This window comes from Megalobrama amblycephala, linkage group LG17 (genome assembly GCF_018812025.1).
Source record: "Megalobrama amblycephala isolate DHTTF-2021 linkage group LG17, ASM1881202v1, whole genome shotgun sequence".
Taxonomy (NCBI): Eukaryota; Metazoa; Chordata; class Actinopteri; order Cypriniformes; family Xenocyprididae; genus Megalobrama; species Megalobrama amblycephala.
Genome location: NC_063060.1, coordinates 7,657,428 through 7,683,939, shown reverse-complemented (window position 1 = coordinate 7,683,939; position 26,512 = coordinate 7,657,428). Strand labels below are relative to the sequence as shown.

At 37.1% G+C, this 26,512-nt stretch overlaps 2 protein-coding genes across 10 annotated transcripts; one reads left to right on the top strand and one right to left on the bottom strand.

Moving 5' to 3' along the window:
* Nucleotides 1-877: 877 nt before the first annotated feature.
* Nucleotides 878-10,458, top strand: ftr87 (finTRIM family, member 87). The gene is made up of 7 exons (XM_048162402.1): nt 878-1,655; nt 1,749-1,835; nt 6,019-6,252; nt 6,465-6,624; nt 6,753-6,812; nt 6,928-6,981; nt 9,739-10,458. Exons 1-7 carry the CDS (start codon nt 1,080-1,082, stop codon nt 10,287-10,289), a joined length of 1,722 nt encoding a protein of 573 aa, XP_048018359.1. The 5' UTR covers nt 878-1,079; the 3' UTR covers nt 10,290-10,458.
* A 151-nt stretch (nt 10,459-10,609) lies between these two features.
* eef1da (eukaryotic translation elongation factor 1 delta a (guanine nucleotide exchange protein)) lies at nt 10,610-26,132 on the bottom strand. 9 transcript variants are annotated; one of them, XM_048162404.1, is made up of 10 exons: nt 25,975-26,044; nt 21,566-22,072; nt 18,927-19,047; nt 18,493-18,564; nt 14,400-14,465; nt 13,862-13,949; nt 12,284-12,384; nt 11,974-12,171; nt 11,680-11,874; nt 10,610-10,742 (listed from the first exon to the last, which is right to left on the bottom strand). In XM_048162404.1, the coding sequence occupies exons 2-10, from the start codon at nt 22,069-22,071 to the stop codon at nt 10,704-10,706; spliced, it is 1,386 nt and encodes a 461-aa protein (XP_048018361.1). In that variant the 5' UTR covers nt 22,072; nt 25,975-26,044; the 3' UTR covers nt 10,610-10,703. The 9 variants fall into 9 exon arrangements, with proteins under 9 accessions (XP_048018361.1, XP_048018360.1, XP_048018365.1 ...); XM_048162403.1 differs by having other exon boundaries at nt 21,566-22,078; nt 25,975-26,032; XM_048162408.1 differs by lacking the exon at nt 21,566-22,072 and having other exon boundaries at nt 25,975-26,132.
* Between the last annotated feature and the right edge of the window lie 380 nt (nt 26,133-26,512).

Here is a 26,512-nt window from a genome sequence, read left to right as displayed (position 1 = left end):
TAGCTTAAGTCTTAAGTCTATTCCTTAGTAAAAGTTTGTCTCAGCAGCTTTGTGAATAGGTTTTAAGAGAAAACTCTTAGCTAAGAACTTTTACTGCTATTTAGGAGAACTCTTAGTGGTAAGATACAATGTTTTGTGAATACGGCCCCAGGTGTGTAATATATTTGCTTGAAGGCCTTCAAAGAGAAATGACAGTATAATTTCAAAAACTTTGTGTGTATTTGCAAAAGTGTTATGAAGAAAAGGTTTATTAGAATCGCCAGCCTCAGAAGTTAAAGCACTTCATATAGAGGACAAATATACAGTAGTGGCCAAAAGTGATGTCCGGAGAGATATTTGTCAGAGCGGCCACTGAATCGACTCCATGGTGCATCATTGTTTAATATAGAAATAAGGTTGTTTTCATTTACTGTACAACCAAGAAATCTAAATATACTCCCTTTTTGTCTGTAAATTATCCCATACTCATGTCTTTGTTCATGTTTATCCCATAATACTAATAATACGGCAAGAAAATAGCAAATGTGAACTAAAAGAAAAACACATTTATTGTCCTATTTCTAAAAAAAGGTTATGGAGGGTCTTAGACTGAAAAAGTTTGGGAGCCACCAATCAATGAAAAGCAACTTTGAAGAATATAAAGTTAAAAGATTTGATTTTCTTAATGTTTAAAATTTATTGGAATCCTTTCTCAAAAACATTTTTTTTTATGACAGCCACCATTTAAATAATGAGAAACAATAGGCTAGAAAGCAGAGACTTCCCTTTTTGTCAATGCTTAAAACCCACAATGTGGATTATGGAGCAGGTCACAAAATATAATGTATGTATGTTGCATGTAAAGCAAGTTTACCCACCTGGTACTTTGCATAAAAGCAAAGTGTCCTCTTCCTGTTTTTGTGTGTGATTGGCCGCTTCAGGCTCTTTCGGACTGAAACCCGATAAGTTTCCAGTGTACCTGCATTATGTTCACGCCCAGTTTATACACAAACACTCATTGTTTCGTCCTCTCTGTCCTTGGTGACCAGCTTTCTGCATTTCATTTCACTCACTTCTGACTGTACACATGTAGGGGGGAAATGGCAGAAACGAATATCTCTGTAGATAAGGAGCAATTCTGTTGCTCAGTGTGCTTGGAAGTGCTATGGGAGCCGGTCACTATTCCCTGCGGACATAGTTATTGTATGGAATGTATTAAAGGTTACTGGAGGAAATGCGAGTTAAAAGAGGAATACAGCTGCCCTCAGTGCAGACGCACCTTTAGCCCCAGACCTGCGCTGTCTAGAAACACCATGCTGGCTGATATTGTGGAAAAACTGAGGAGAACCGGCCTTCAAGATCCTGGTGCGAAGGCAGCGGATGTGGAGTGTGACGTTTGCACCGGGAAGAAACATCGAGCTGTTAAGTTCTGTGTGAAATGTCAGATATTATTCTGTGAAATTCACTTGAAGCCTCACAATGAAAGGAATCGCGGTAGGATGCATCCGCTTATTGAAGTTACAAAACAACCGCAAAAAAGAATCTGTTCACGGCACAATAAATTGCGGGATGTTTACTGTCGCACAGACCAACAGTGCATTTGTAGTTCGTGCTTAAAAGACGGACATAAGGGGCACAGCGTGGTGTCGGTTCTGGAGGAGAGGATGGAAAAACAGGTAACAAACTGTAAAAAAAAAAAGAAAAACTTTAAATTGCACAAAATAGAGTTTAAAGACAGCAAAATTCTTACACGCGTGGTTTTCAAACAGAAACATCTTGAGGAAGCGTGGAAGAAGTCAAAACAGAGGTGTAAGGAACGAGAAAAGGAACTCAAAGACATTGTAAAATACGTCAAGGTAGGTCTACTGTCATTGTACTGGGGGGGACTGCCTTAGTGGAATGTACAAAACTTGGTGATTTTTGTTTAAATTATCTTAAAAGTAAGCACATTTGTACTGTTCGCAGTCTAACATTACCACCATATGAACAGGATATATGAAAACAGCATTTTTGTGGGGTACAAACTACAAATCAGCCACAATGCATCAAAAAACAGCAATAAATGGGTTAAACTCTAAAACATCTAGAATGCTAAATTGACACACACACTCTCTTTCTCTCTTATGAACTGGTATGACTGTAACAGACACATGTAAACACTGGCAAAAAGTAGTCTTTGATTATTTATAAATATACATAGCCTATAAATATATATCCAAATGCAGAACCTAATAAAACTAAGTAATTACGTCTGAAAACACTGTTTTTAGTAACTAGGGATTACACAACCCTGTTATATATTTATAGGGTTATACACAAGAGTGTTGTCTTTTATAAGTAGGTCCCCATCAAAAAGTGTCCCAACTGATGCTCTGTTTTTGTATATCTGAATATGAAGAGTTCAACTGCAAAAGCCACTAAACGCCACTAAACACCAACGCCATCTAAAAATGAGATGATATTGAGCGAATTCTCTCCGCACATAGTATTCGTTCATCAAATACTTTTGCTTCAAGTCATCTAAATCCCAGCGTCAGCCCATTCAAGACATTGGCAGAAACTGTTAAAACGCCACTTCCCTTTGTCAGCAAAAGCCTCTAAGTCCAGAGAAGAACCAATCGGAAGACGCGAATCGAAACATATGATTTCAAGATGAATGACGGTGTGTGTATGAGCTGCTTTCAACTGCGGAGCTACAAGTTATCATCATGTTTTGTCCATCGTTATAGTGGCAATGACAGGATTTCGCGAGTAAACAACAGTGTTCCTTTTTCTGCTGTAAAACTGACAGAAACGGACATTTTAATGTCTTGTTGTCCAAAAAGGTGAACTTAGAGGTTTTTTTTTTTGTTTTTTGTTTTTGCAAAAAAAAAAAAAAGCACACATGGACTTAGCTGGTTTTGCAGCAAAAAGACAGTCAAATTTGTTAAATACCAATAAATTGACTAAAGTGACAGTTTCGAAAATAGTGCATTTAACTAACAACCTTTTCATTAGGGATAGTTCACCCAAAAATGAAAATTTGATGTTTATCTGCTTAACCCCAGGGCATCCAAGATGTAGGTGACTTTGTTTCTTCAGTAGAACACAAATGATGATTTTTAACTCCAACCGTTGTCGTCTGTCAGTCAAATAATGGGAGTGAATGGTCACACAATCTATAAGAATCAATAAACATGCACAGACGAATCCAAATTAAACCCTGCGGCTCGTGACGACACATTGATGTCCTAAGACACGAAACGATCGGTTTGTGCGAGAAACCAACAGTATTTATATCATTTTTTACCTCTAAAGCACCACTATGTCCAACTGCGTTCAGCATTCGCTTGGTGATGTCTGATCGCGCTCTGACAACGGCAGTGATGTCTAGCACTCATTGAAGTATGCGCAAGACAAACATATAAACATCAAATTTTCATTTTTGGGTGAACTATCCCTTTAAAGTGAAATTACTGAACCTAAACATAGGGGCCTGATAAAAAAAATGCTCATTTAAAAGAAAAGATGTCAGATGGACTTAGAGGTTTTTGCAATGGAACTCTTCATATACAGTTTTACAATTGCTAGGACCCATTTCTCAATACTTAGGTCACTTTTTCAAAACTCTTCCAACATTGAGGACAACAGCAGTCTATGTGGGCTAAACTGTGGATAATTTATCATTGCATTGGTAGAAAATACATTCAGTGCCTACTTCTTTCAAACGGTATGAATTCATTTCTTACTTAGGCACAACCACCAAAACTACAGGCCAATTTGCACATTTACAGTACATACTGTACTCTTTTCAGAACTGTTAAACTTAAGTTTAAAACCTAACATAAAACAAAAGAGAAAAAGACAGCAATTTTCTACATTTCTGCAGTAATACCATATCGAAATATGTCACAAATCTAAAAAATGAAAGACTATCAAAACAGTTTGAAGTAGCTGAACACCTACACAGTTAGTCTTTCAATTTCATTAATCATCTACAAAAGGGGAAACATCATTTTCTTCTGTAATGTAAACATGGACCATGTAACAGTAGAGAGTGTCATTCTTGTTTTGTAAAGAAATCTCACAAAAGAAAACATTGTGTAATGCTACCTGTTGTTAGTGTTTTTAGGTCATTGCTTTATGAAAAATAAAGTGTATTTGTTGGGCGACAACCTTTGCTACTTGTATGGAAGAATGAGTTGATTTGAGGCATGTACTGTATGAAGAGTTTTAGTAGTTTTTTGCTTTTTTGATATCTACAGTGGGTACGGAAAGTATTCAGACCCCCTTAAATTTTTCACTCTTTGTTATATTGCAGCCATTTGCTAAAATCATTTAAGTGCATTTTTCATTTTCCTCATTAATGTACACACAGCACCATATTGACAGAAAAACACAGAATTGTTGACATTTTTACAGATTTATTAAAAAAGAAAAACTGAAATATCACATGGTCCTAAGTATTCAGACCCTTTGCTCAGTATTTAGTAGAAGCACCCTTTTGATCTAATACAGCCATGAGTCTTTTTGGGAAAGATGCAACAAGTTTTTCACACCTGGATTTGGGGATCCTCTGCCATTCCTCCTTGCAGATCCTCTCCAGTTCTGTCAGGTTGGATGGTAAACGTTTGGGACAGCCATTTTTAGGTCTCTTCAGAGATGCTCAATTGGGTTTAAGTCAGGGCTCTGGCTGGGCCATTCAAGAACAGTCACGGAGTTGTTGTGAAGCCACTCCTTCTTTATTTTATCTGTGTGCTTAGGGTCATTGTCTTGTTGGAAGGTAAAACTTTGGCCCAGTCTGAGGTCCTGAGCACTCTGGAGAAGGTTTTCGTCCAGGATATCCCTGTACTTGGCCGCATTCATCTTTCCCTCGATTGCAACCAGTCGTCCTGTCCCTGCAGCTGAAAAACACCCCCACAGCATGATGCTGCCACCACCATGCTTCTCTGTTGGGACTGTATTGGACAGGTGATGAGCAGTGCCTTGTTTTCTCCACACATACCGCTTAGAATTAAGGCCAAAAAGTTCCATCTTGGTCTCATCAGACCAGAGAATCTTATTTCTCACCATCTTGGAGTCCTTCAGGTGTTTTTTAGTAAACTCCATGTGGGCTTTCATGTGTCTTGCACTGAGGAGAGGCTTCTGTCGGGCCACTCTGCCACAAAGCCCCGACTGGTGGAGGGCTGCAGTGATGGTTGACTTTCTACAACTTTCTCCCATCTCCCGACTGCATCTCTGGAGCTCAGCCACAGTGATCTTTGGGTTCTTCTTTACCTCTCTCACCAAGGCTCTTCTCCCCCGATAGCTCAGTTTGGCCGACGGCCAGCTCTAGGAAGGGTTCTGGTCGTCCCAAACGTCTTCCATTTAAGGATTATGGAGGCCACTGTGCTCTTAGGAACTTTAAGTGCAGCAGAAATTTTTTTGTAACCTTGGCCAGATCTGTGCCTTGCCACAATTCTGTCTCTGAGCTCTTCAGGCAGTTCCTTTGACCTCATGATTCTCATTTGCTCTGACATGCACTGTGAGCTGTAAGGTCTTATATAGACAGGTGTGTGGCTTTCCTAATCAAGTCCAATCAGTATAATCAAACACAGCTGGACTCAGATGAAGGTGTAGAACCATCTCAAGGATGATCAGAAGAAATGAACAGCACCTGAGTTAAATATATGAGTGTCACAGCAAAGGGTCTGAATACTTAGGACCATGTGATATTTCAGTTTTTCATTTTTAATAAATCTGCTAAAATGTCAACAATTCTGTGTTATTCTGTCAATATGGGGTGCTGTGTGTACATTAATGAGGAAAAAAATGAACTTAAATGATTTTAGCAAATGGCTGCAATATAACAAAGAGTGAAACATTTAAGGGGGTCTGAATACTTTCCGTACCCACTGTATGTATTGAGAAATGTATTCTAATGATTGTAAAAAAAAAAAGAAAAAAAAAAAAGTTACATTTATGATATTTGTTCCATTTTGACCAGCGAACAGTGCGAGTGTGTCCCATAAGTGAACAGGGCCAGAGGGTTAAACAATGTCCCGTCTGTCATTTCAACAGCGTTCTGCACAAGCATTTGAGGAGGACAGCGAAAAGATCTTCATCAGGCTGCTGCGCTGCGTTGAAAGGAAGCATTCGGAGGTGAAAGAGCAGATCAGATGTGAGGAGAGAACAGCTCTCAGCCAGACGGAGAAGTTTCTAGAACGACTGAATCAACAGATAGTTGAACACAGGAGAGGAGAGGCTGAGCTAGAGGCGCTCTCAAACACTGAGGATCATATCCAATTCCTACAGGTGAAGTCCTGGGTCTGAAGTATGAGCTGAATTTGTTTATTTGTGCTGGAGGTTACGATACTCCACAAGAAACAATATGGGAACAGCTGAAGAAAAGAAGTTATTTTTTTTTTCTCTTTGTGTATAACCTGTATAGGGGAATTTGGGTCGGAGAACATAAAGGTGTGTGTTTGCTTGTTCACTAACTTTACCTTTTTGACTTACCCATGCAGAACTATAAGACGCTCTGTGCCCCTCCTGACACTGGAAGTCGCCCTAGCATTGACGTCCATCCATACTTTCCTTTGCTGATATTGAGAAAAGCTCTCACAGAGCTGAGAGATAAAGTCAGTGACGTCTGTGACAGAGAATTGACGAAGATCTCAGAATTAGGTGAGTATAAAAACACAGATACACAAGATTGCTGATTGTCTAGTCCGCCACAGCTGACCACTGCTTTGAATTATATCAGCTGCTGATGCACAAATGGCTGTTGACAGCAGACACCATTATGTTTACAGTTGATGAGCACGATCAGTCAGCTGAAAACTCCCCGAGTTGTCTGTTGAACACTGAAACAGGTACGGACACTCACATCCCTCCCAGCAAGTGAGTCATCAAACCACGTCAACCCACCCATGTTTACCGGTGTGTTAAAATGCATCTGACGTAATTCAAATCTCTGACCTTTTCCAGCCCATACGCATTTACAACAGACTGAGCCGAGGACCAGGGGAGATTTCTTACAATGTGAGTTCTGATTTAGCAGACATTGGTTATCATGTACGGGATAATGTACATCTAGCTGGTTGTTATTGCAAAATAAACCCTGACAGAGTGTTCAGAACCCCAACATGAGGCTAAATGAACATTATCCCGCTTATTACTTGGCTGCCTTCCACATAAGTAATTTTGAGTTGAAATATTTATTAGCTCATTATACCATGGTCTGTCTGAATACTCGATTGGCTGGAAGGTGTGCATTAAAACTGTTTAATGCACAGGTAGTTCCAGTCAGTTTAATCACCGTTCTATATTAACGCGCTGCTTTCATTGAAGCGCACGCACACACAGAAACATTCAAGAGCACAGAAACTTGATATCAACCACGACTTTTATTAATAAAATACCTTCGCTACTGAATTAATGTTATATTTCTCAGAGGGGATCTGATTCAAAGCAGGCAGAATAGATCCAACAAGCTGAAACCGACGGAAGTAAATGTTTACTGTTCCAATTAAATATTGCACTGCAAACAATGACAGTTTAAAGGTGCCCTAGAATCAAAAATTGAATTTATATTGGCATAGTTAAATAACAAGAGTTCAGTACATGGAAAAGACATACATTGAGTTTCAAACCCCATTGCTTCCTCCTTATATAAATCTCATTTGTTTAAAAGACTTCCAGAAAACACACGGATCTCAACATAACACCGACTGTTACGTAACAGTCATTAATATGTATGACCCCAATATTTGCATATATGCCAGCCCATGTTCAAGGCATTAGACAAGGAAAGGCAGTATTCACGTCTGGATCTGTGCACAGACAAGGTAAGCCAGCAAGAACAACAGCGAAAAATGGCAGATGGAGCAATAATAACTGACATGATCCATGATATTTTTAGTGATATTTGTAAATTGTCTTTCTAAATGTTTCATTACCATGTTGCTAATGTACTGTTAAATGTGGTTAAAGTTACCATCGTTTCTTACTGTATTCACGGAGACAAGAGAGCCGTTGCTATTTTCAATTTTAAACATGTGCAGTCTGTATAATTCATAAACACAACTTCATTCTTTATAAATCTCTCCAACAGTGTAGAATTAGCCGTTAGCCACAGAGCATAGCCCCAAACTCATACAGAATCAAACGTAAACATCAAAATAAATACTTTACTCACATAATTCGAAGCATGCATACAGCATGCATGACGAACATCTTGTAAAGATCCATTTGAGGGTTATATTAGCTGTGTGAACTTTGTAAATGCACTGTAATATAGTTGAGAGCTCGTGTGGCAGGGAGCACGCCATTTAAAGGGGCGGCGCTGCCAAAATCAGTGTATAGTTAATGATGCCCCAAAATAGGCGGTTAAAAAAATTAATTAAAAAAAATCTATGGGGTATTTTGAGCTGAAACTTCACAGACACATTCAGGAGACACCTTAGACTTATATTACATCTTGTGAAAAAGCATTCTTGGGCACCTTTAACTTATCACTGCTGGCAAATGACCATGGTATTAAGCGGCATAATCCACAGCTAGTTGTGCATTATTAAACAATTTGAATGCACTTCACGTCATGTGGTTCTACATTACCCATGACTTTGTACAGAAAATTACACCAATCAGAGTCGAAAAAGCAAATTTTGCCTTTGTAAATGAGTAGTTTTATATTTCTCCATTTTTAATTCGATTGTGCTGTTTGCAATGCTTCATGGGATTGTAGTTATTTCTTTCACTAAAGCCAGTAAACGATTAGTTCACTTCTGAATGAAATTTCCTGATTATTTACTCACCCATGTCATCCAAGATGTTTATGTCTTTCTTTTTTCAGTCGAAAAGAAATTAAGGTTTTTGAGGAAAACATTCCAGGATTTTTCTCCATATAGTCTCCATCTTTTTTTTTTTTTTTTTTTTTTTTTTAATTGTAGCACTTTGGGATTTTGTTGAAATATAAAGAGCATTATAAATAAAATTTATCATTATAATTAGTGAAGTTCACCGGGTGGAAGGTGCGCCACGCATTGCGTTGAAAGATCATGTGTGACGTAGGTTAAAGTACCGCGGTAGGGTGAAGAACTTCATTTAATTTTCTCCTCCAACTTCAAAATCGTCCGATATCGTTGTTTTACCTTTTTTTGTAAAAGGCGTTTGGCTTAATCGTTGCACGTTTATAGACACTGGATCGGTACTTCCGCCTACGTCACGCATGTCCTTTGTAACATGATTACATAATGCACGGCACATCACAGAGCAGTGCAAGACGAGCATTTGTGGTTAAAAGTATATACATTTTAATTTTAATTTTAGAAAATGACAGACCGTTCCGCTAGATAAGACCCTTATTCTTCATCTGGGATCATGTAGAGAGCCCTTTGAAGCTGCACTGAAACTGACATTTGGACCTTCCACCCAGTGAACCCCACTGAAGTCCACTATATTGAGAAGAATCCTGGAATGTTTTCTTCAAAAACCTTTTCGACTGAAGAAAGACATGAACATCTTGGATGACATCAAGGTGAGCAAATTATCAGGAAATTTTAATTCAGAAGTGAACTAATCCTTCAAGATTGGCTTGGTTCATGGCTTATAATGCTTTAACAAAGACTTTTTTTTTTTTTAAACCCCTATGGGAAAAAAAATACTTCCGGAACTTCCAGCACTCTATAACTGACCTCAGAATGTTGCGAGTGACCAATCATAACAGAGAATTTTAAAGATACATGTAATATAAATTATTGAATGAGACTTATTAGCCAAGTATCTTTCCTCTTTTAGACTGCTGTGATTTGATGTTGGACCCAAACACCGCCAACTTTTTCCTCCACCTTTCTGGAGAATACTCAGAGGTCTCAACCGTCCACGAGCCTCAGCCGTACCCGGATCACCCAGAGCGCTTCAGCAGCTGGGCTCAAGTCTTGTGCACCGAAGGTCTGTCTGGATGCGGATATTGGGAGGTGGAGTGGGGAGGCGGTGGAGGAGTTTCTATTGGAGTATCCTACAAATCGATTCCCAGGACTGGAGGGAATACGGACCGAAAACTGGGATGCAACTCAAAATCGTGGAGTTTGGATTTCTCAGATTCTCTTTGTTTGTTCCGGCACAGTAAGTTTAGTGTTGAAATACACACTCCAGCACCACACAGAGTCGGTGTGTATCTTGATCACAGTGCTGGAACTCTTGCATTTTATAGCATTTCTCTGGCAGATGATACCATGATTTTGCTGCATCGAGAGCAGACCACTTTTACTCAGCCTCTTTACCCTGGTTTCTGGGTTGGACTGGGGTCCACTTTGAAACTCTGTCGAACTTTCAGCTTCTCAGCTTAGTAATGCATTCTGTGCACTCATTTTGTTTAAGGGACAGTTCACCAAAAAATCAAAAGCATGTCCTTGTTCACTCACCTTCATGTTGTGTGTTTTCTTCCAGTGGCTTGTTATTGTACAGGCTAAACTGCCCATGCAACCATTATGAAAAGGAGTGCTCTGACCTCAATATATCTGTGTTACACAACATACTGACCATTTTCATTTTTGGGTGAACTAACCTTTTAAATAAAGAATAATAGTTAAAATATGAAGCATGAATATAATGGAAACTTGTAAAATCAGGACAGGAATAAAGAGCATACAAATAAAAAGTCAATACATTGAGTTTGTTCACGTGGCTGAACAGTTTATTGGTAACCGTGTGATATAAAAGCAGCATAACCCAGTGTGAGGTGGTTCTTCGTGGTGAGAGGCTCAGATCTTGTTGAAGGCAGCAATATCCACACTCTGGACCTACAACATAATAAGGAATGAGTTTTGGTCAATAAAACTAGATTTTTTTTAAACATTTTATAATCTTATCAAATGGTGAATCTCATTAAAAATGTCAATGACATTTCCATTCATATTTCACCCAAACATAAAAATGAATCAATGTTTTACTTAAAAATGTATGTCGTAAATAAATGAAGACCAATATGGTTTTTGTCATTGCCATAAATATGAAATACACATGCATTTAATTTCATAACATTTTTATATAATTTTAAAGTTATTGCTTTATTTTCATTACAATTACGTAATTTTTTTCCTCAAGTTTTGCTTGAGGAAATTTATTTATTAAGCTTATTGTGATAAATATGCATCTAACTTACAGATTTAATTTTATAATCATTTATAAAGTTATTTAGTTTCATAAGAATTATTGACAACAACAATTATTTATAATTAATTCATGACATGAAATATTTTCCTCAAGTTTTCCTCTATTTTATTAAAATTACTGCAATACAATAAATACACACATGTAAATGTTTTTATTGCAGTAAAATACTGATTTTATAATGACACAAATTACTGGGGAGGGGGGGGGAAGGAAAAAAAAAAAAACAGTTTGATTTTAAATATATAATTCATGAATTAACCCAATATGGTTTGATAATTTTTATATAATATTTTTACAATCTTATTTTGAGTTATTTTCATTACAATGTTTCATTTAATAAATAAACAACCATTTGTAAAATATACATCATTATAATATAATCAGTATTTTACTGCAGCATAAAAAACAATTACTATATTGAAATAAATAGAATCTAAAAATGCTAAAGTACAATGTGTCTTGATTTTTTTTTTAAGAAAAAAAACACTTCTCTCTAAAAATGTTTAAATTTTCTTTATACAAAATTTCTTTTTTTTTTTTTTTCCAAAAACATTCTGCACTTACGTAGTCCTCAAATTTGGTGATCTCCTCTTCCAGAATGTCTGTTCCCACTTTATCATCTTCTACCACACAGTTGATCTGCAGCTTTTTGATACCGTAGCCGACAGGAACCAGCTTAGAAGCTCCCCACAGGAGCCCATCCATCTGTATGGAGCGCACACACTCTTCCAGCTTGGACATTTCGGTCTCATCGTCCCACTGATCAATGAAAGAAAGATGACATATTCAAAACTATAACTCAGCAGGAAGGAATTATACTTGATACGTTAAAGTTTGTGTGCGCTGAAGGTCTCGTACAGGTTTGACGTCCAGCAGGATGGATGATTTGGCGATGAGGGCTGGTTTTTTGGCTTTCCTCTGGGAGTACTCCTTCACTCTCTCTGCTTTGATGCGCTCTGCCTCCTCATCTTCCTCATCGCTTCCAAACAGGTCAATGTCATCATCGTCGTCAGCACCATTATGTTCCTCAACCTTGGGTGTCTGGACAGGAGCAGCCTTCAGATAAAATAACATACACAGTACGTAAAGCATTATGGTTGTATTTGTTTAATGCACAAAGGCGGCCTTTATCGTTATTGACTTAAAGATGGCAGTATTTCACATCTACCTTGGTGAATGTAACAGTCTTTGAAGCAGGCGATTGGCTTTTCTCCAGCGTGGCCATTCTGGACTCCAGTTTGGACAGCGTGGCTCTCAAATCATCCACGACTGATAAAACAACAGCTCCATTAATTAATCTCACATGCTCACAATATGCTCACTAAGACAAACTGGATATTCAGCCAAAACTGTGTCAATCTCTAAGTCTGTTCCAACCCCTTAGTGTGCTGCATCACCTTCCACATAAGCAAATACTTTCTAAAGCATCCTAGTTATTTTATGTTGGTCTTAGTGGGGCGTTTCTACCTCTAGTAACCACCGGAATTGTTATTGTTAACAAACAGTATCAAAACACTAGGCCTGGAAATTCACAACTTAACATTTTTCAACAGAAACCCAAAAGTTTTTAAAAATCTGAACACAATTTACACTTACTAAGGATAAGGATATCATTCTAAAATGGAAAAAATTTTTTTTTTTTTTTGCCACTAAAAATTAATTCAATGCACATATCATGAACTGACTTAAAACAGTTTCTAAAACATTTTCTTTTATCATATCGCTACATGTGAGCAAAGACAAATCATACAGTAAAATCTCACACAGTAATGTTAAATGTCTTCTTCGTATTGGTAGTTGCTGGATTGCATATCTCATTTGCATAGAGTTCAACTTTTCTCATCTGTGTTAAACTGCAATGTGGGAATGTCTGTAAATGCATTGCTCACATTCACTGCGTCTTGACTTCAAGTCACTCTGTCAAATCGCTGTCACGCTCTATCCGAGCAGCTGAGTCTCTAGCCATTTTCAAAAAAAAAAATGCTAAAGACGTATCTCTTTCGACAGCACTTGACCCAGTAATAGTAGCACTTACCTTGATTTCTATTCTTCTTCCATCTATTTGTGCATTTATAAAAATAAAAAAATAAAAAAAAAAAAACATTTCCTTGCTACGAGCACTACTGACATAACTGTGACTTCACACAGCACTTACATACTGTTGTTCTCATGTTGATTTGATTGATTCTACTATTCTCATTTGTAAGTCGCTTTGGATAAAAGCATCTGCTAAATGAATAAATGTCAGTGTTTGGCGCGCACGCTCCTTAAGACAGCATCCAACAGCCTTCACGTCATGTCAATTTGGGCCGACAATTGCTTGAATGGTGGGTTCATTATTCTTAATGAAAAACACATCAACTACAACAACACAACTAATCCTTTACAGGTTCCCTAGTAGCATTGGGTTTAAATCCAAAATATTGCCAAATAGGCACTTGCATTTCGCTTCGAAATCAAATCTTCCACCATCGCCATTGTCAGTCAGCTCCTCACTCGTGATAAATGAGATCTGACACGCTGGATTGCGCAGATGCGTTCATTTTTTAATTGTAGTGTCTGTTCTCTAACTGAACTAAATGATTTTTATTATTATAAAAAAAGTTAAAACAACAGTGGGGGCGGTGCCGCGCTGGGCAAGTGATGTAACCTGTGTTGCAGCTGAACACTGGTAAAACCGACTATCGCAGCAAGCCTTCTCACTAGGTTTTGGAACAGCCATATCTCTGTCTTTTCTCATATGTACCTTTGTGCAAATTCTTGTTGTCCAGTTCTAGACTCTTCAAACGAGACACCAGCTCACTCTGATCCTCAGACTTACTGGCATTCTGACTCTGCAAATCATATGGAGGAGAACAGAACGTTAGTGAATTACATCTCATAAAGAGCTGACTGTAAAAATCACACCATGCAGGGCTGCGACTGCAGACATGCCCAACAAAAGATTTGTCAACCTCAATTAAAAACCACAGGAAACCATGTAAATGCATTTATAGCAGGATATGATGTTTGAAACATTGAAATTACATTTATTTTTCCACTTGGCTTGCATGCAATTTACTTTGGTGAAGGCTAAAACTTTAAACCAATGCATGAAAAACACAGTCATGCATGACATCTGTGCCCTTAATGTGTAAAAAACAACCTATAAAAACACAAGTCACACAGAAAACAGGCTGTTTTGGAAGCGTCAAGCAGTAATGCGTGTATGATCCGCGCTGCTCCAGGCTCCGTTCACATGCTTTTCACACAGATGTGAAGCTGAACCGCCTCAGAGCACTTACGGTCTTCCTCTCCCGTGGTTTTTGAGAGCGCGTGTGCCCTTTACTACCCTGAAGAGCAGTCTTCACCTGAGAGATTCACATTTAACCACCACAACCAGAAATAAATCAGAAAAACAGACAGATAAAATACTATAACAGAGTTTTACTCTATTAAAATTCAGAAAGAAAGACATCAGAAAAGAGATGCATGCATTCACTGTTTTTCATTGCCATTCAGATTTTGCTTCACTTTAAAGGGGTCATGACATGGATTTTTTATTATTTACCACACAAAGCTTGCAAAGCAATGGCAAAAGTGTCAGAAAAAATAGCAAGTTTATTATTATTATTATAAATTAACATTTTAATAGTTTATTAATAAACTAGTGTTTTCTGAGTCAGTGTCGGGTGCAAAGATGAAGTTGGCAATGCTCATTCGTCATCTCCGCAGTATAGTGAATGCGCCTATAGAGAGAAATGCACCTTTCATATGGATCAGAGAGTATTTGTTTTCGATCAGAATTGGTTTGTTTAAAAGTAGTCATTTCAAGCATTCTATAGATATATTTCTCATATATTTCTCAAGGAGCCTATTATGCTAAGCTTCAGTTCATTTATGTGAAGCATTGCTGTTCAGGGAGACCGAGGCGGCAGAAATTGCATTCTGTTTGTTTTCTTTATTTTACAAAGGCACAACGTTTTCTTGTTATTGTGAGTTTACACAAATAAAAGTACAGTTTACAGTTCTGAATGATGTATTACTCTGTATGACAAAAAAATGACAGAGTATTTTAAGTTGGAAAAAATGCAAGTGATCTTGCTTGCCATGGCGTTCAGTACTATACTTTAGCTGCCTTCCACACAAACACTTGGATATATAATGCTGCACATTCATCTAGGTTAACATTAGAGTGAGCTACCATGTAAAGTTGCAACTACTTACGTGTTTCAAATGATAAGCCATATTTGAGGTCAAATGTAGTATATGAGAGAAACTGAATGTCCATCTGAACCCTGCAGGATGTTTTAATGGTACAAAAACAAGGCAAATTTGAGTTCTCATGTCAAGACCCTTTTAAAGTGGTAAATAGTTGCTGAAACACAAACATATTTGTGCAACTGTGCATAGCTCTTTTAATAAAATTACAGTTGCAGACATCTCTTTACAGTTTCTCAACTCAAGAAGCAAATAAAAACATGCAAGCACATGTTTGCAGTGTGTTTGCTTGAATCCGAGTCAGACCCAGAACATGAAAGCAAACCACAAACACACACTAACATCTTCAGGCAACTGCAAAGCAACCTGCTTCCTTTTACAATATGAATGGTGACAGATGAACAAGACTGAGAATGACAGAGCGCAGCACATGCATTGCAAAATGAACAGGCACAAACACAAATAAAGATGTCATGTTGGGAAGGAGATCAAGCTAGACCCACTTGCATTCAGGACAGTTTGCTATAGCTAAGTGCTTTTAGGTGCACACAGTTGGATTATGTAAAATCTTTGAGGTGACTGAATCTTAGTCGAAGTATTTGTGGAGTTTTCTGAAGTGTCTAGTAAGCATATGCTTTGATGATACGGGAGGTGTAAAGTAACTGCTGACAGAGGAATCAAATACTGCAGAATCAGTGAGAAGAGACCGTGGGAGATTCTGTCCATTTTGAGAAAATGATGGAGCCTTTTAAGTATTGAAGCAATTCGGTTTAGAATCCGTTCACGATTCCATACATTTTCGGCTAAAAGAGTGCAGCAGAAGTTTGTTTTCATTGGTCAGATGCAACAATGCCAAAGTCTGTGCCCAAAACAGTAAACGAGTGTTTTGCAAAAAGCCAAATGTAAATGTTCCTCTGTTTAAATTCAAAATCAAAGTACTCAAATGTAAATACATATTCAAACTTATGCATGATGAAAAGCATTTAGAGTATTTAGGTGTTTTAATGCAAACCTATCCACAAAATTTAAGATTTGTCCGTTTCAATGCAAAATACAGCACACTGCCATTGACCAGCAATATCAATATATTGGCCAAAAACCTTGAATGATCAGCATCAACATATAATGTGATAAAATTATGAACTCAAATTTTTTTTTTTTTTTTTGGGGGGGGGGGGGTCTAAAAAGTCTAAAAATGTGGCCATCTTTAAAAGGTGCTTTATACACATCTGAGGTTCTGAGACGATACATTCATTCTGCAGTTAGAGGCACAGCCGAGGAAATGACAGAACGAAAGAAAGTCAAAGAGAAAGAGAGAGACAGTTGGCACAAGACAACCTGTGGCACAATTTTGGGGCAGGACAATCTGTAATAAGTTTTTTTTTTTTTTTTTTTTTTTTTTTTTATTATATTTATAAAATGAATTAATGAATTAAGTGATATATGGGGAACTAAAACTAACTTTTTGCCACACCTGCCTATGGCCGGTGACTTAAGACAATTTACCGGCCATAAATATAAATATATATATATATATATATATATATATATATATATATATATATATATTATATTATATTATATATATATATATATATATATATATATATATATATATATATATATATATATATATATATATATATATATATATATTTTTTTTTTTTTTTTTTTTTTTTTTTTTTTTTTTTCAGCCATTTACGACATCAAAATTTTAGATACCAGGGAAAACTCACAATTTTCAGGAACAGAAATTTAAGTAATCAAATGTAAAATAACACTTAATAGTCTTCACTGCTTAAAATAAAAATAAATTAATTCTTATTTAAATAAATTATTCAGTCAAGGGCAGTGATTTTTTGTCTTTTGATGTTTGAGTAACAGCAGGTATATATTAGGCTGCTGTCACTTTAAGAGCTAATGCATGTATCCAATATACTGATACACATGTGTTTTCTTTCTCAACTGTTTGTTCACAGACATAACTGACTGTTTACGATGATACTTGCTAATACAGGCATTTTCAAGCGCAAGAAGACGTGAAGGAGAGTTCAATTCTATATTCGCACACTGTCTTGAGATGTGGATTTCTGGTGCTTTACAAATTTATTAGACCACCTGTCATAATAAAGATAAAAAATATTTTAGGGATCTGTCAAAAACTTTTATTTTTATTTAAAAATAAAATTTTGTCGTCATTTATTAGGCAGATAAACTGAAACAACTGTCTTTACTGTTACTTTCAACTTCTCTCAAAAGTCAGAAATTAATCAAGCATAACATTCAACCATTAAATCTTATTTCTCTATTAAGGACTGCAAGTAAATAAATTGAATTGTGCATCTGAATAAAAAAATAAATTAATAAATTAAAAAAAAAAGGTGCTTTACTATTTTTTCTGTCTTTATTGTAAAACAGTAAATTTAAAAATTCATGGACAACAACAATAATTATATTTTAGCATCAGAAATACAACTGTGACTAAAGATCACCATACTGTTAGTTTAGGGCAGCTGTGGCACAAACCTTACACTGGGTGGTGGTCTAATAAATTTGTTGAACTAATATATATATATATATATATATATATATATATATATATATATATATATATATATATATATATATATATATATATATATATATATATATATATATATATATATATATTATATATATATAAAAATGAAATTCAAAATAATTTTAAAAAATAAAATAAAAAAATCATCTGGCACTCCAAATCATTTTACAGGTCATACATTTGGTACAAAAGTTAGTAATCTGCATGTACAGTTTACTAATCCATATCTACAGCTGATTTTGTTACCCCTGCCAAAGTCACAGAGGGGGCTCAGTAAACATGCTAAAATAGCACAGGGATATTTTGGGAGAGCGAGTGTTTGTACTGTAGCTCCAGTCTTGTGGGTGATCAGCAGCTGAATGAAAAACTGTCCTGTTCATTTCACCTCCAACCTGGTTAAAGTTTCATAAAGTAGATTTAAATCAGCCCTTCAAAGTGGTCCCATGCAGGACGACAGTTACAGAGCATCAGTATTCACTCTAATTAAATGCGGTTCACACGAAGATTACATTACAAATTCAGTATGCTCCAAAAATGATTAATACCAAGAGTTGAGATTATGATGAGTTTTCTTTCATTTTGGGGGCAGTACTCACTCCGGCTAGGGACTGCTGGATATTCTGTCGGGCTTTAGCAATGTCCTGCAGGATGGCACTAGAATCTCTCTCCTGGAAGGGTACAGCGGGGTAAAAAGGCCAATGTCAAACAAACCAGCAAGAGGCAGAGAGTGAGCAAGCAAGCAAACAAACAAACAAACATACACAGGTCAGGTGCATACAGAAGCGCTGTCAGTGCAGACTTTTCAGCATATGAGCGAGAAGAAGCAGCAGACACCTGGACAGTTGGACATACGGCAGCTGAGTAAACATGAATTCATGCCTCACCACTAGGATTCTGTCACTCTCATTCATTAGGACAATTACAGCCTTATACCGGTTTGTATGACAACCCAAATGAGGAAGTTTTAGACCCTCAAACTGTGCTGTTGAAATTGCTTTGCTACGACATCCAGATCTCTAGGGGGCAGTACCTGAGATGTCTGAGGGATGCCGTTCATGCCCTCGTAGAAGCGTCTCTCTGCCTCGTCATATCTGGACTTGTCAAACCAGATGTTCTCCTGGGCGAGTCCCTGAAGTCCACTCATTGTGATGCTAAGAACATGAAAAAAGGAGACATTGAAGTTAGAAATATAGTGTGTCAAAGAGCAAACATACAGCTTTAGAAAGACTCAAAAAAAAAAAAGTCAGAATTCAAATGCAAGTCCTCAATGCATTTTAAAAGTAATTCATTCATGAGTACTTGTGCATTACAAAAGCATTAAAACAAGCTAATTTAAATCAAGCCGAGCAAGCAGAAAACCATGTGCCACATGTATGAATATTTCTTGTATTTACACATTATGACAAATGTACAGGTTTCAGAACAATTTAATTTATATAATTCTATAGAATTTGGATCTTAAAATTGAATACACAATTCATTATTAGAGATTTTCTTGCATTCAAGCTAAATTCTTGGCAGTCAATACAACTGAATAACAGTTTAATGGTTTATTTATATTTTTTCTAAAATGTCCAAAAGTTGAAAGAGAAAAACAAAATTTGTTGAGCAAGATTAAAAGGATAGCTCACCCTTAAATAAAAATTAAGTTCTGGTTTGAGCCATATAATCCAAGAACACTATATGGCACATGTTGCATGGGATCATTCTGTGATACTTTTGTTACTCTTTTTTAAAAAGCTTGATACTGGTCACTATGTACTGCTATTATATGGATGAGCATGAGCAGGATTTTTTTTTTTTTTAATTCTCCTTTTGTGGTCCATAAAAGAAAGAAGGACATACAACATTAGAACACCACCAGGGTGAGTAAATGATGACTTAAATTTCATTTTAGAGTGAATTATCCCTTAACTATTAGTGACCATGAAGGACTAGCTAACTGCTGGCTTAAATAAAGACGCGTTTCCACTGAAATTACCCAGAACAATTTGTCCCAGGATCATTTTTCCCCCAGACCTGTTGTGGTCTGCATTTCCATCGTAGTCTAGAATACCATGAAGATTAGGCAAATTAGTCTGGTGGCGTAGGACTGCGCGCAACATTCCAGTTCCCACTGGATTTCGTCCTCAGCATATAAGCTTAATAAAGCCTGAACTCTTTTAAACTCCACTGTTGATTCAAATAGCAAACATTTGTTACTGCATGCACCACAACAGACTTTTAAAAACGGTGGTTGAAATTAAATGCTGCATAAAGTTTATATAAGACAACTGTACCAATCAGCATGTTCAGCGCCCAAGTCCCACCCCTGAAAGTTCTTGAACTCTGAAAAAGTACAACCTCGCGAGCAGGGACTTTCTGAGGGGGACATTTTTACCTGGAACGTCATTTAGATCCTGGTTCCTGCTGTCAAAACACACCAGGTACCACCCCAAAGTCCCTAGTTCCTGGGGAAAGTTCCTGCAGTGGAAACGCGGCTTAAGGCAGCCATAACTAGCTAAATATAGCTAGTGGAAGTAATTTTACTGATATTGTTGCTCTCTGAGAACAAGGAACATAAGCGATAACAATAAACAAGCAATGAAAAGAAGTTATATGAACAATATAATATGTTGACAAACTGGAAAATGTTTATTGGCAATATATAACTACTATACCAACCCATCAACAGTTTATCCAACCATCTTTATTTTTTCATTATTCTGTATATTACCATACATTCAGTCACTACTTCAAGGAAGTGAAATTAGTATCAGATGGCTAGTATTTTTACATGATTATAGTAATAAAAATCTATTGTGAGATGCACAGTATCATCCTGAAATAAAGCATGGGAAAGACCCCTTTTTGTGAACAGACCCTTCATTAGTTATTTGTTCTGCTTAAAGGGTTAGTTCACCCAAAAATGAAATTTAGAAAAATTGTTTAATAAAGACGTTATTTTTGTTTCGTGCACAAAAAGTATTCTCGTCACTTCATAACTTTAAGGTTGAACCACTGTAGTCTCGTTGACTATTTTAATGATGTCTTTACTACTTCTCTGGACCTTGAATGTGGAAATTTCATTGCTTTCTATGGGAGATGAAAAACCTCTCGGATTTCATCAAAAATATCTTCATCTGTGTTCCAAAGATGAACGAAGGTCTTACGGATGTGGAATGAAATGAGGGTGAGTAATTAATGACAGAAATTTTGGATGAACTAACCCTTTAATTTCATTTTTGCCAATGTCAAGTCAGTATCAGTTATATTAAAGACTGATCAATAATAAAGTCGTACATTCCGTAAACTTTATGCCTGGCTGACTTTATGATGATGGTAAAACTATATCGTCCAGGTCTTGAATTCAGATTTTGTAGAATGGTTATTTGGATTGTCAAAGTCCCTTCAACCACTAAAACCTCATTCATTGATTTTTTGCTGACACGGGCTGCAGACAATGGGACAGACTTTGCGTGCTAAAGCCCTCGGATTAGTTTCACACTGATCAACTTTCACCCAGCAAGCCAATGGTGACACAAAAACCAGGTTGAGGCTTTTGAAATGAGAAAAATGATTCAATACGGTCCACAAACAACTCAAATAAAACTCACAAAAACACACCGTTCAATAAGTGAGAAGAGTTTCTTAAAAGTCAATTGTCCCATGCCCCTAAACTAGCCATACTTGTCCCTTTTCTGAGGGGCGCGCTCGTTCTCGGAGAAGACCCTCTTCCTGCTACTTTTTGGGAATTGCCGGTCCCTCTGGGGTTCAGACGATGAGCGCTGGTGGGTCGAACCCCGATGCTGTTGATGTGACGCATAGGAACGGGAGTACGTTTGGTTCTCCTTCTCTTGGGATTGTTGTGCACCGTTCCGTTTAGCCCTGAAGACCAGGGTGCGGGGAATTCTGTCTTTGTGGGAAGACAAAACCGGAGGGGTCCCACTCCCTGCACTCAACAAGGTCTGATAGGCATCGTCGGCCTGCTCATATAGGCTGCGGTTGAACCAAACCTTCTCTCCTTTAATGCCCTGAGAGGTCAGATCATGATGGAAATGACCTTCTTCAGATCCCTGATTTTCAGACCTGGACGAACGAGTGCGGTTTCTCTTTCCGTCGTTTGAATTCGCCAGATTTCTTGTCTGTTCATGTCTAGTATCTTCTTTGGCTCGAGCCCCCCACTGGTTCTCCATCCTTTAGCTCAATTACAGCATATAAGGAAAACAAAAAAGGTACATGCTAAAGAATTAGTTTGAGCTGATGTTAGACAGCAAATGAGGGCAGTGATGGAAACAACCAAGCGCATCCAGAAGCCTTGCAGAGCAGTCAGTTTACATCAGCAGAAGACGGCTCATGAGGGAAATGTTTTAACAGGGATCCATCAAGGGAACCAATAAATTAGTGGACGTTTTGAATTCAGACAGCGTGTTTTTATTAAAATTTTGTATGAGATTGTGCAGTCAGACCAAAGATTTAGAATTAGCTAGATGGTTATTGTCCCTTTGATAAATAAATTTAAAAGAACACTTAAAACCTTTTTTGAAAAAAGAGCCATGCAAGTTGAGCAAAGCAAAATGTACAAAACGAACAGACAAAAAGTTTGCTTTTTGCCCATATCCAACCAGTCGCACAAAATTACAGCCAAATGCCTCAATTTATATAAGCAACTATATTTCAAAATTTATATAAGTTTAAAACAGCCAGAAATATGGCATTATCATGTTTTTTAGAGGGTGGGAGGAGGATGACAGACAAAAACCAGTACCACCCTTTAATGGTGAAAATTTGGCAAAGTCATGCCACAATTCAAACACAAACTAAATCCAACTTCCAAAACTACCACTAACTATTCCTTGCTCCGAGGCCCTGTTTACACCTGGTTTTAATATGCGTTTTGTTCGACTGAATAACAAGTGGACAACGCTAAATACAGGTGTCAAACATTTTGAGCTTGTCCACTTTCGACCACTTCCAGAGGTAGTCGAAAATGCATTCGACCGGATTGCTTTCGTAGTGTAAACACTCATGTGGTTGAATGTGTTCGAACCGCCACAAAAGACCACCTACTCTCCCCCTACTGACCTAATGCATAAACATTATGGGAAGAACGCTAGCCAGACGGGATTTAAACTTTGTCCGGCTGAAGACCCAAGTTTGGTTTGGAGATGAAAAATGTACCAAGCACAATGTTCTCTCACCATTCCTGATTTCTAACACGCACTCGCTGCGTTTGCCATGGTCTTATGGCTGTCAGAGCAGAAACAAAAGCTGATGCTCGCCGTGTTTTTCTGTTGTCATCTGGTGCGTTCATATGTAAATTGCACAAGCTTATTTTGTCCATTAGATCAAAAGATCTGACAAAATCCAAACATTTACCCGCCCATAGACACTCCTCTCAAAGAAATCAGGACAGAAGTGGTTGAAAGTGGACAAAAGAGATGTAAAATACCAGATGTAAACGGGTATGTGTCTCCCTCGTCCACTTGTGATTCGATCGACCAAAACGCATCTTAATACCAGGTGTAAAGTAGAGTTGTCAAAAGTACCGACTTCAATACCAAGTCGATACTAAAAATGTGATGCTTTGAGCGCTGTTGAGCAGATTTGTAAACACCTCTGATTGGCCCTTGTGTTCACATGCTCAACAGATATGTTTGTGATTGGCTACAATGATCAACGCTTCAAAAACATGTTGTAAATAGACATCAATGATGCTCTTCACTGAGCGCTTACACAAATACACACGGGAGTGTTTGAAAGCAGGCGTCAATCACGGACCGGTCCACTGATAGACGCCTGCTTTCAAACGCTCCCGCTTTCAAAACACTTTCGAATTCAAACACTTCCATGTGCTTTCAAACGCTTCCGTGCATTGATCATTGTAGCCAATCACAGACATATATGTTGAGTGCGTAAACACAATGGCCAATCAGAGGTGTTTACGTATACGCTCAACGGCGCTCCAAGCGTCATATTTTTTACATTTCAGTATCGACTTGGTATCGAAGTCTGTACTTTTGACAACACTAGTGTAAACAGGGCCTGAGAATCCAACATACGGGTTACAAACACAACATGCATTTTCATTAGCAACAACTATTTTGCTAATAATAAAGTTTTATGAAATGTTAGTGTACTTGGTTACACAGTGTCACCAAATGTCAATAAAGAGCATGTTTGCTAACATATGGAGTTAATTTCACACTTTATTGTTTGTACTCTCCAATCAAGTTGTATTACTGGTATTACTTTATAATAAGGTTAATGTTAGTTAATGCATTAACTAACATGAACTAAAAATGAGAAATACATTTTTTACAGTATTTATTCATCGTTGTTAATGTTAGTTAAAGGTGCCATAGAATTGAAAATTGAATTTACCTTGGCATAGTTGAATAATAAGAGTTCAGTATATGGAAATGGCATACAGTGAGTCTCAAACTCCATTGTTTCCTCCTCCTTATGTAAATATCATTTGTTTAAAAGACCTCCGAAGAACCAGCGAATCTCAACATAACACCGACTGTGACACAGTAGTCGGGATTATTAATATGTATGCCCCCAATATTTGCATATGCCAGCCCATGTTCAAGGCATTAGACAAGGGCAGCCAACCTCTGGATCTGTGCACAGCTGAATCATCAGACGTTATGCAGGTAAGCAAGCAAGGACAATAGCGAAAAATGGCAGATGGAGCAATAATAACTGACATGATCCACGATATCATGATATTTTTAGTGATATTTGTAAATTGTCTTTCTAAATGTTTCGTTAGCATGTTGCTAATGTACTGTTAAATGTGGTTAAAGTTACCATCGTTTCTTACTGTATTCACGGAGACAAGAGCCATCACTATTTTCATTATTAAACACTTGCAGTCTGTATAATTCATAAATACAACTTCATTCTTTATAAATCTCTCCAACAGTGTATAATGTTAGCTTTAGCCCCGTTAGCCGCAGCATACTATCAAACTCATTCAGAATCAAATGTAAACATCCAAATAAATACTATACTAACATGATCCAATAGGCTGCATGACGAACACTTTGTAAAGATCCATTTTAAGGGTTATATTAGCTGTGTGAACTTTGTTTATGCAATGTATTATAGAGTCACGAGCTCGGGGGCGGGGAGCGCGAGCATTTAAAGGGGAAGCACGCTGAATCGCCGCATTTATAATGATGCCCCAAAATAGGCAGTTTAAAAATGAATTTAAAAAAATCTATGGGGTATTTTGAGCTGAAACTTCACAGACACATTCAGGGGACACCTTAGACTTATATTACATCTTGTGAAAAAGGGTTCTATGGCACCTTTAAAAACACTACCGTTCATTTGGTTCATATTGACAGATGCAACTTTTGATTTTAATAATGTATTGGTAAATGTTGAAATTATCATTATTGTATTTTTAGTATTTCATTATTAGTTCATGTAGTTTACTAATGTTATCAACGGGAACTCATTTTTTAAAATGCAAAGAACAAAAATAAAATATTATTTAATTGCATTTCAGATACATAAATTGATATCAAATTTGCTTTAGTCTTTGAGATGGAAAAGAAAGGGAAAAGAAGATAAAGTTGAAGAAACTCATGATGTCACTATGTGAAATAGATGTCCGTTTTATTTATGCAAGTTAAAAGGGGAGTCACTGAGACTGACTTTGGCAGGACATGAAAAGTAAATAAGCCAGAGCAACACGTCTAACCCAGATTTAAACCAGCAGAGACCTGTAGGTCAGGATTAGATGACACATACAGATCCGTTACAGATGCTTCATATGAGTGTGACCTACCCTGTTTATGAACATGAGACACTACAACTTCATGTGTGCGGTCAGTTTCAACTCTAAATGCTTCATGGAAGTTTTAAAAACTCATGAAACATTACATTGTGTTCAAGTGTAAGATACTGAATGTATCTGGAGTGGGATCAAGTTCAGGTAGTTTTAAATTCTGCAGAGGATTAAACTCATGTTTCATACGCAGCCACGTGGCGCGACACGCACAGCGGAACACATTAGTAATAACACGACAAAAGTGAAATATATTTAATACTATCGTGTTAGTGGAAACTAAAGTTTTACTTACTTTCGAAGAGTTTGATAAGTGACAAGCGGTCGAGCTGAACTTCTCTGCCGGACTCCCTATTACAGAAAGAGACCGAGGAAGCCGGGTAACACGAACTTATAGCTGATAGAGGGGTTTCCTGTTAAATGTCATTATTCACATAAAACGATGCAATGCATGTTATACGATTTTAGCATTATAACATGCGTCTTCTATATGCATGAATTGATTCTGATCGTATGCAATATGTACAAATATGTATATAATTTAGTAAAGTGCAAGTATATATGAATATCGCCCCCCAGAACAGAGATGGTACATTCAGTTACGTTACAACGAAACATTCCGTCCTCGTGCCCGAACTAACAGCTGCATATTAAATACGACTAATACGTACTCAGATAAAAGCTATTATATCAAAGATACAAGTAAAATGTTCTATTAAAATGTTGACGCTTCATTTTTAATTTGATTATTATATTATTCTCTCTTTTCAGTCACTCTTATGTATATGCTAATAAAGAAAAGATAAAACAGAGAACCGTAAATTCCATTTGAA

What these genes read in the sequence shown, in the direction of transcription:
- eef1da (XM_048162404.1), bottom strand. Translation starts at nt 22,071, where the DNA reads ATGGAGAACCAGTGGGGGGCTCGAGCCAAAGAAGATACTAGACATGAA. An exon ending in TCCAGCAGTCCCTAGCCGGA is followed by an intron (nt 14,466 to 18,492) that starts GTGAGTACTGCC and finishes TGAATCTCTCAG; the next exon opens with GTGAAGACTGCTCTTCAGGG. An exon ending in AACCACGGGAGAGGAAGACC is followed by an intron (nt 13,950 to 14,399) that starts GTAAGTGCTCTG and finishes TATGATTTGCAG; the next exon opens with AGTCAGAATGCCAGTAAGTC.
- ftr87 (XM_048162402.1), top strand. Translation starts at nt 1,080, where the DNA reads ATGGCAGAAACGAATATCTCTGTAGATAAGGAGCAATTCTGTTGCTCA. An exon ending in ATCATATCCAATTCCTACAG is followed by an intron (nt 6,253 to 6,464) that starts GTGAAGTCCTGG and finishes TTACCCATGCAG; the next exon opens with AACTATAAGACGCTCTGTGC. An exon ending in CAGGGGAGATTTCTTACAAT is followed by an intron (nt 6,982 to 9,738) that starts GTGAGTTCTGAT and finishes TTCCTCTTTTAG; the next exon opens with ACTGCTGTGATTTGATGTTG.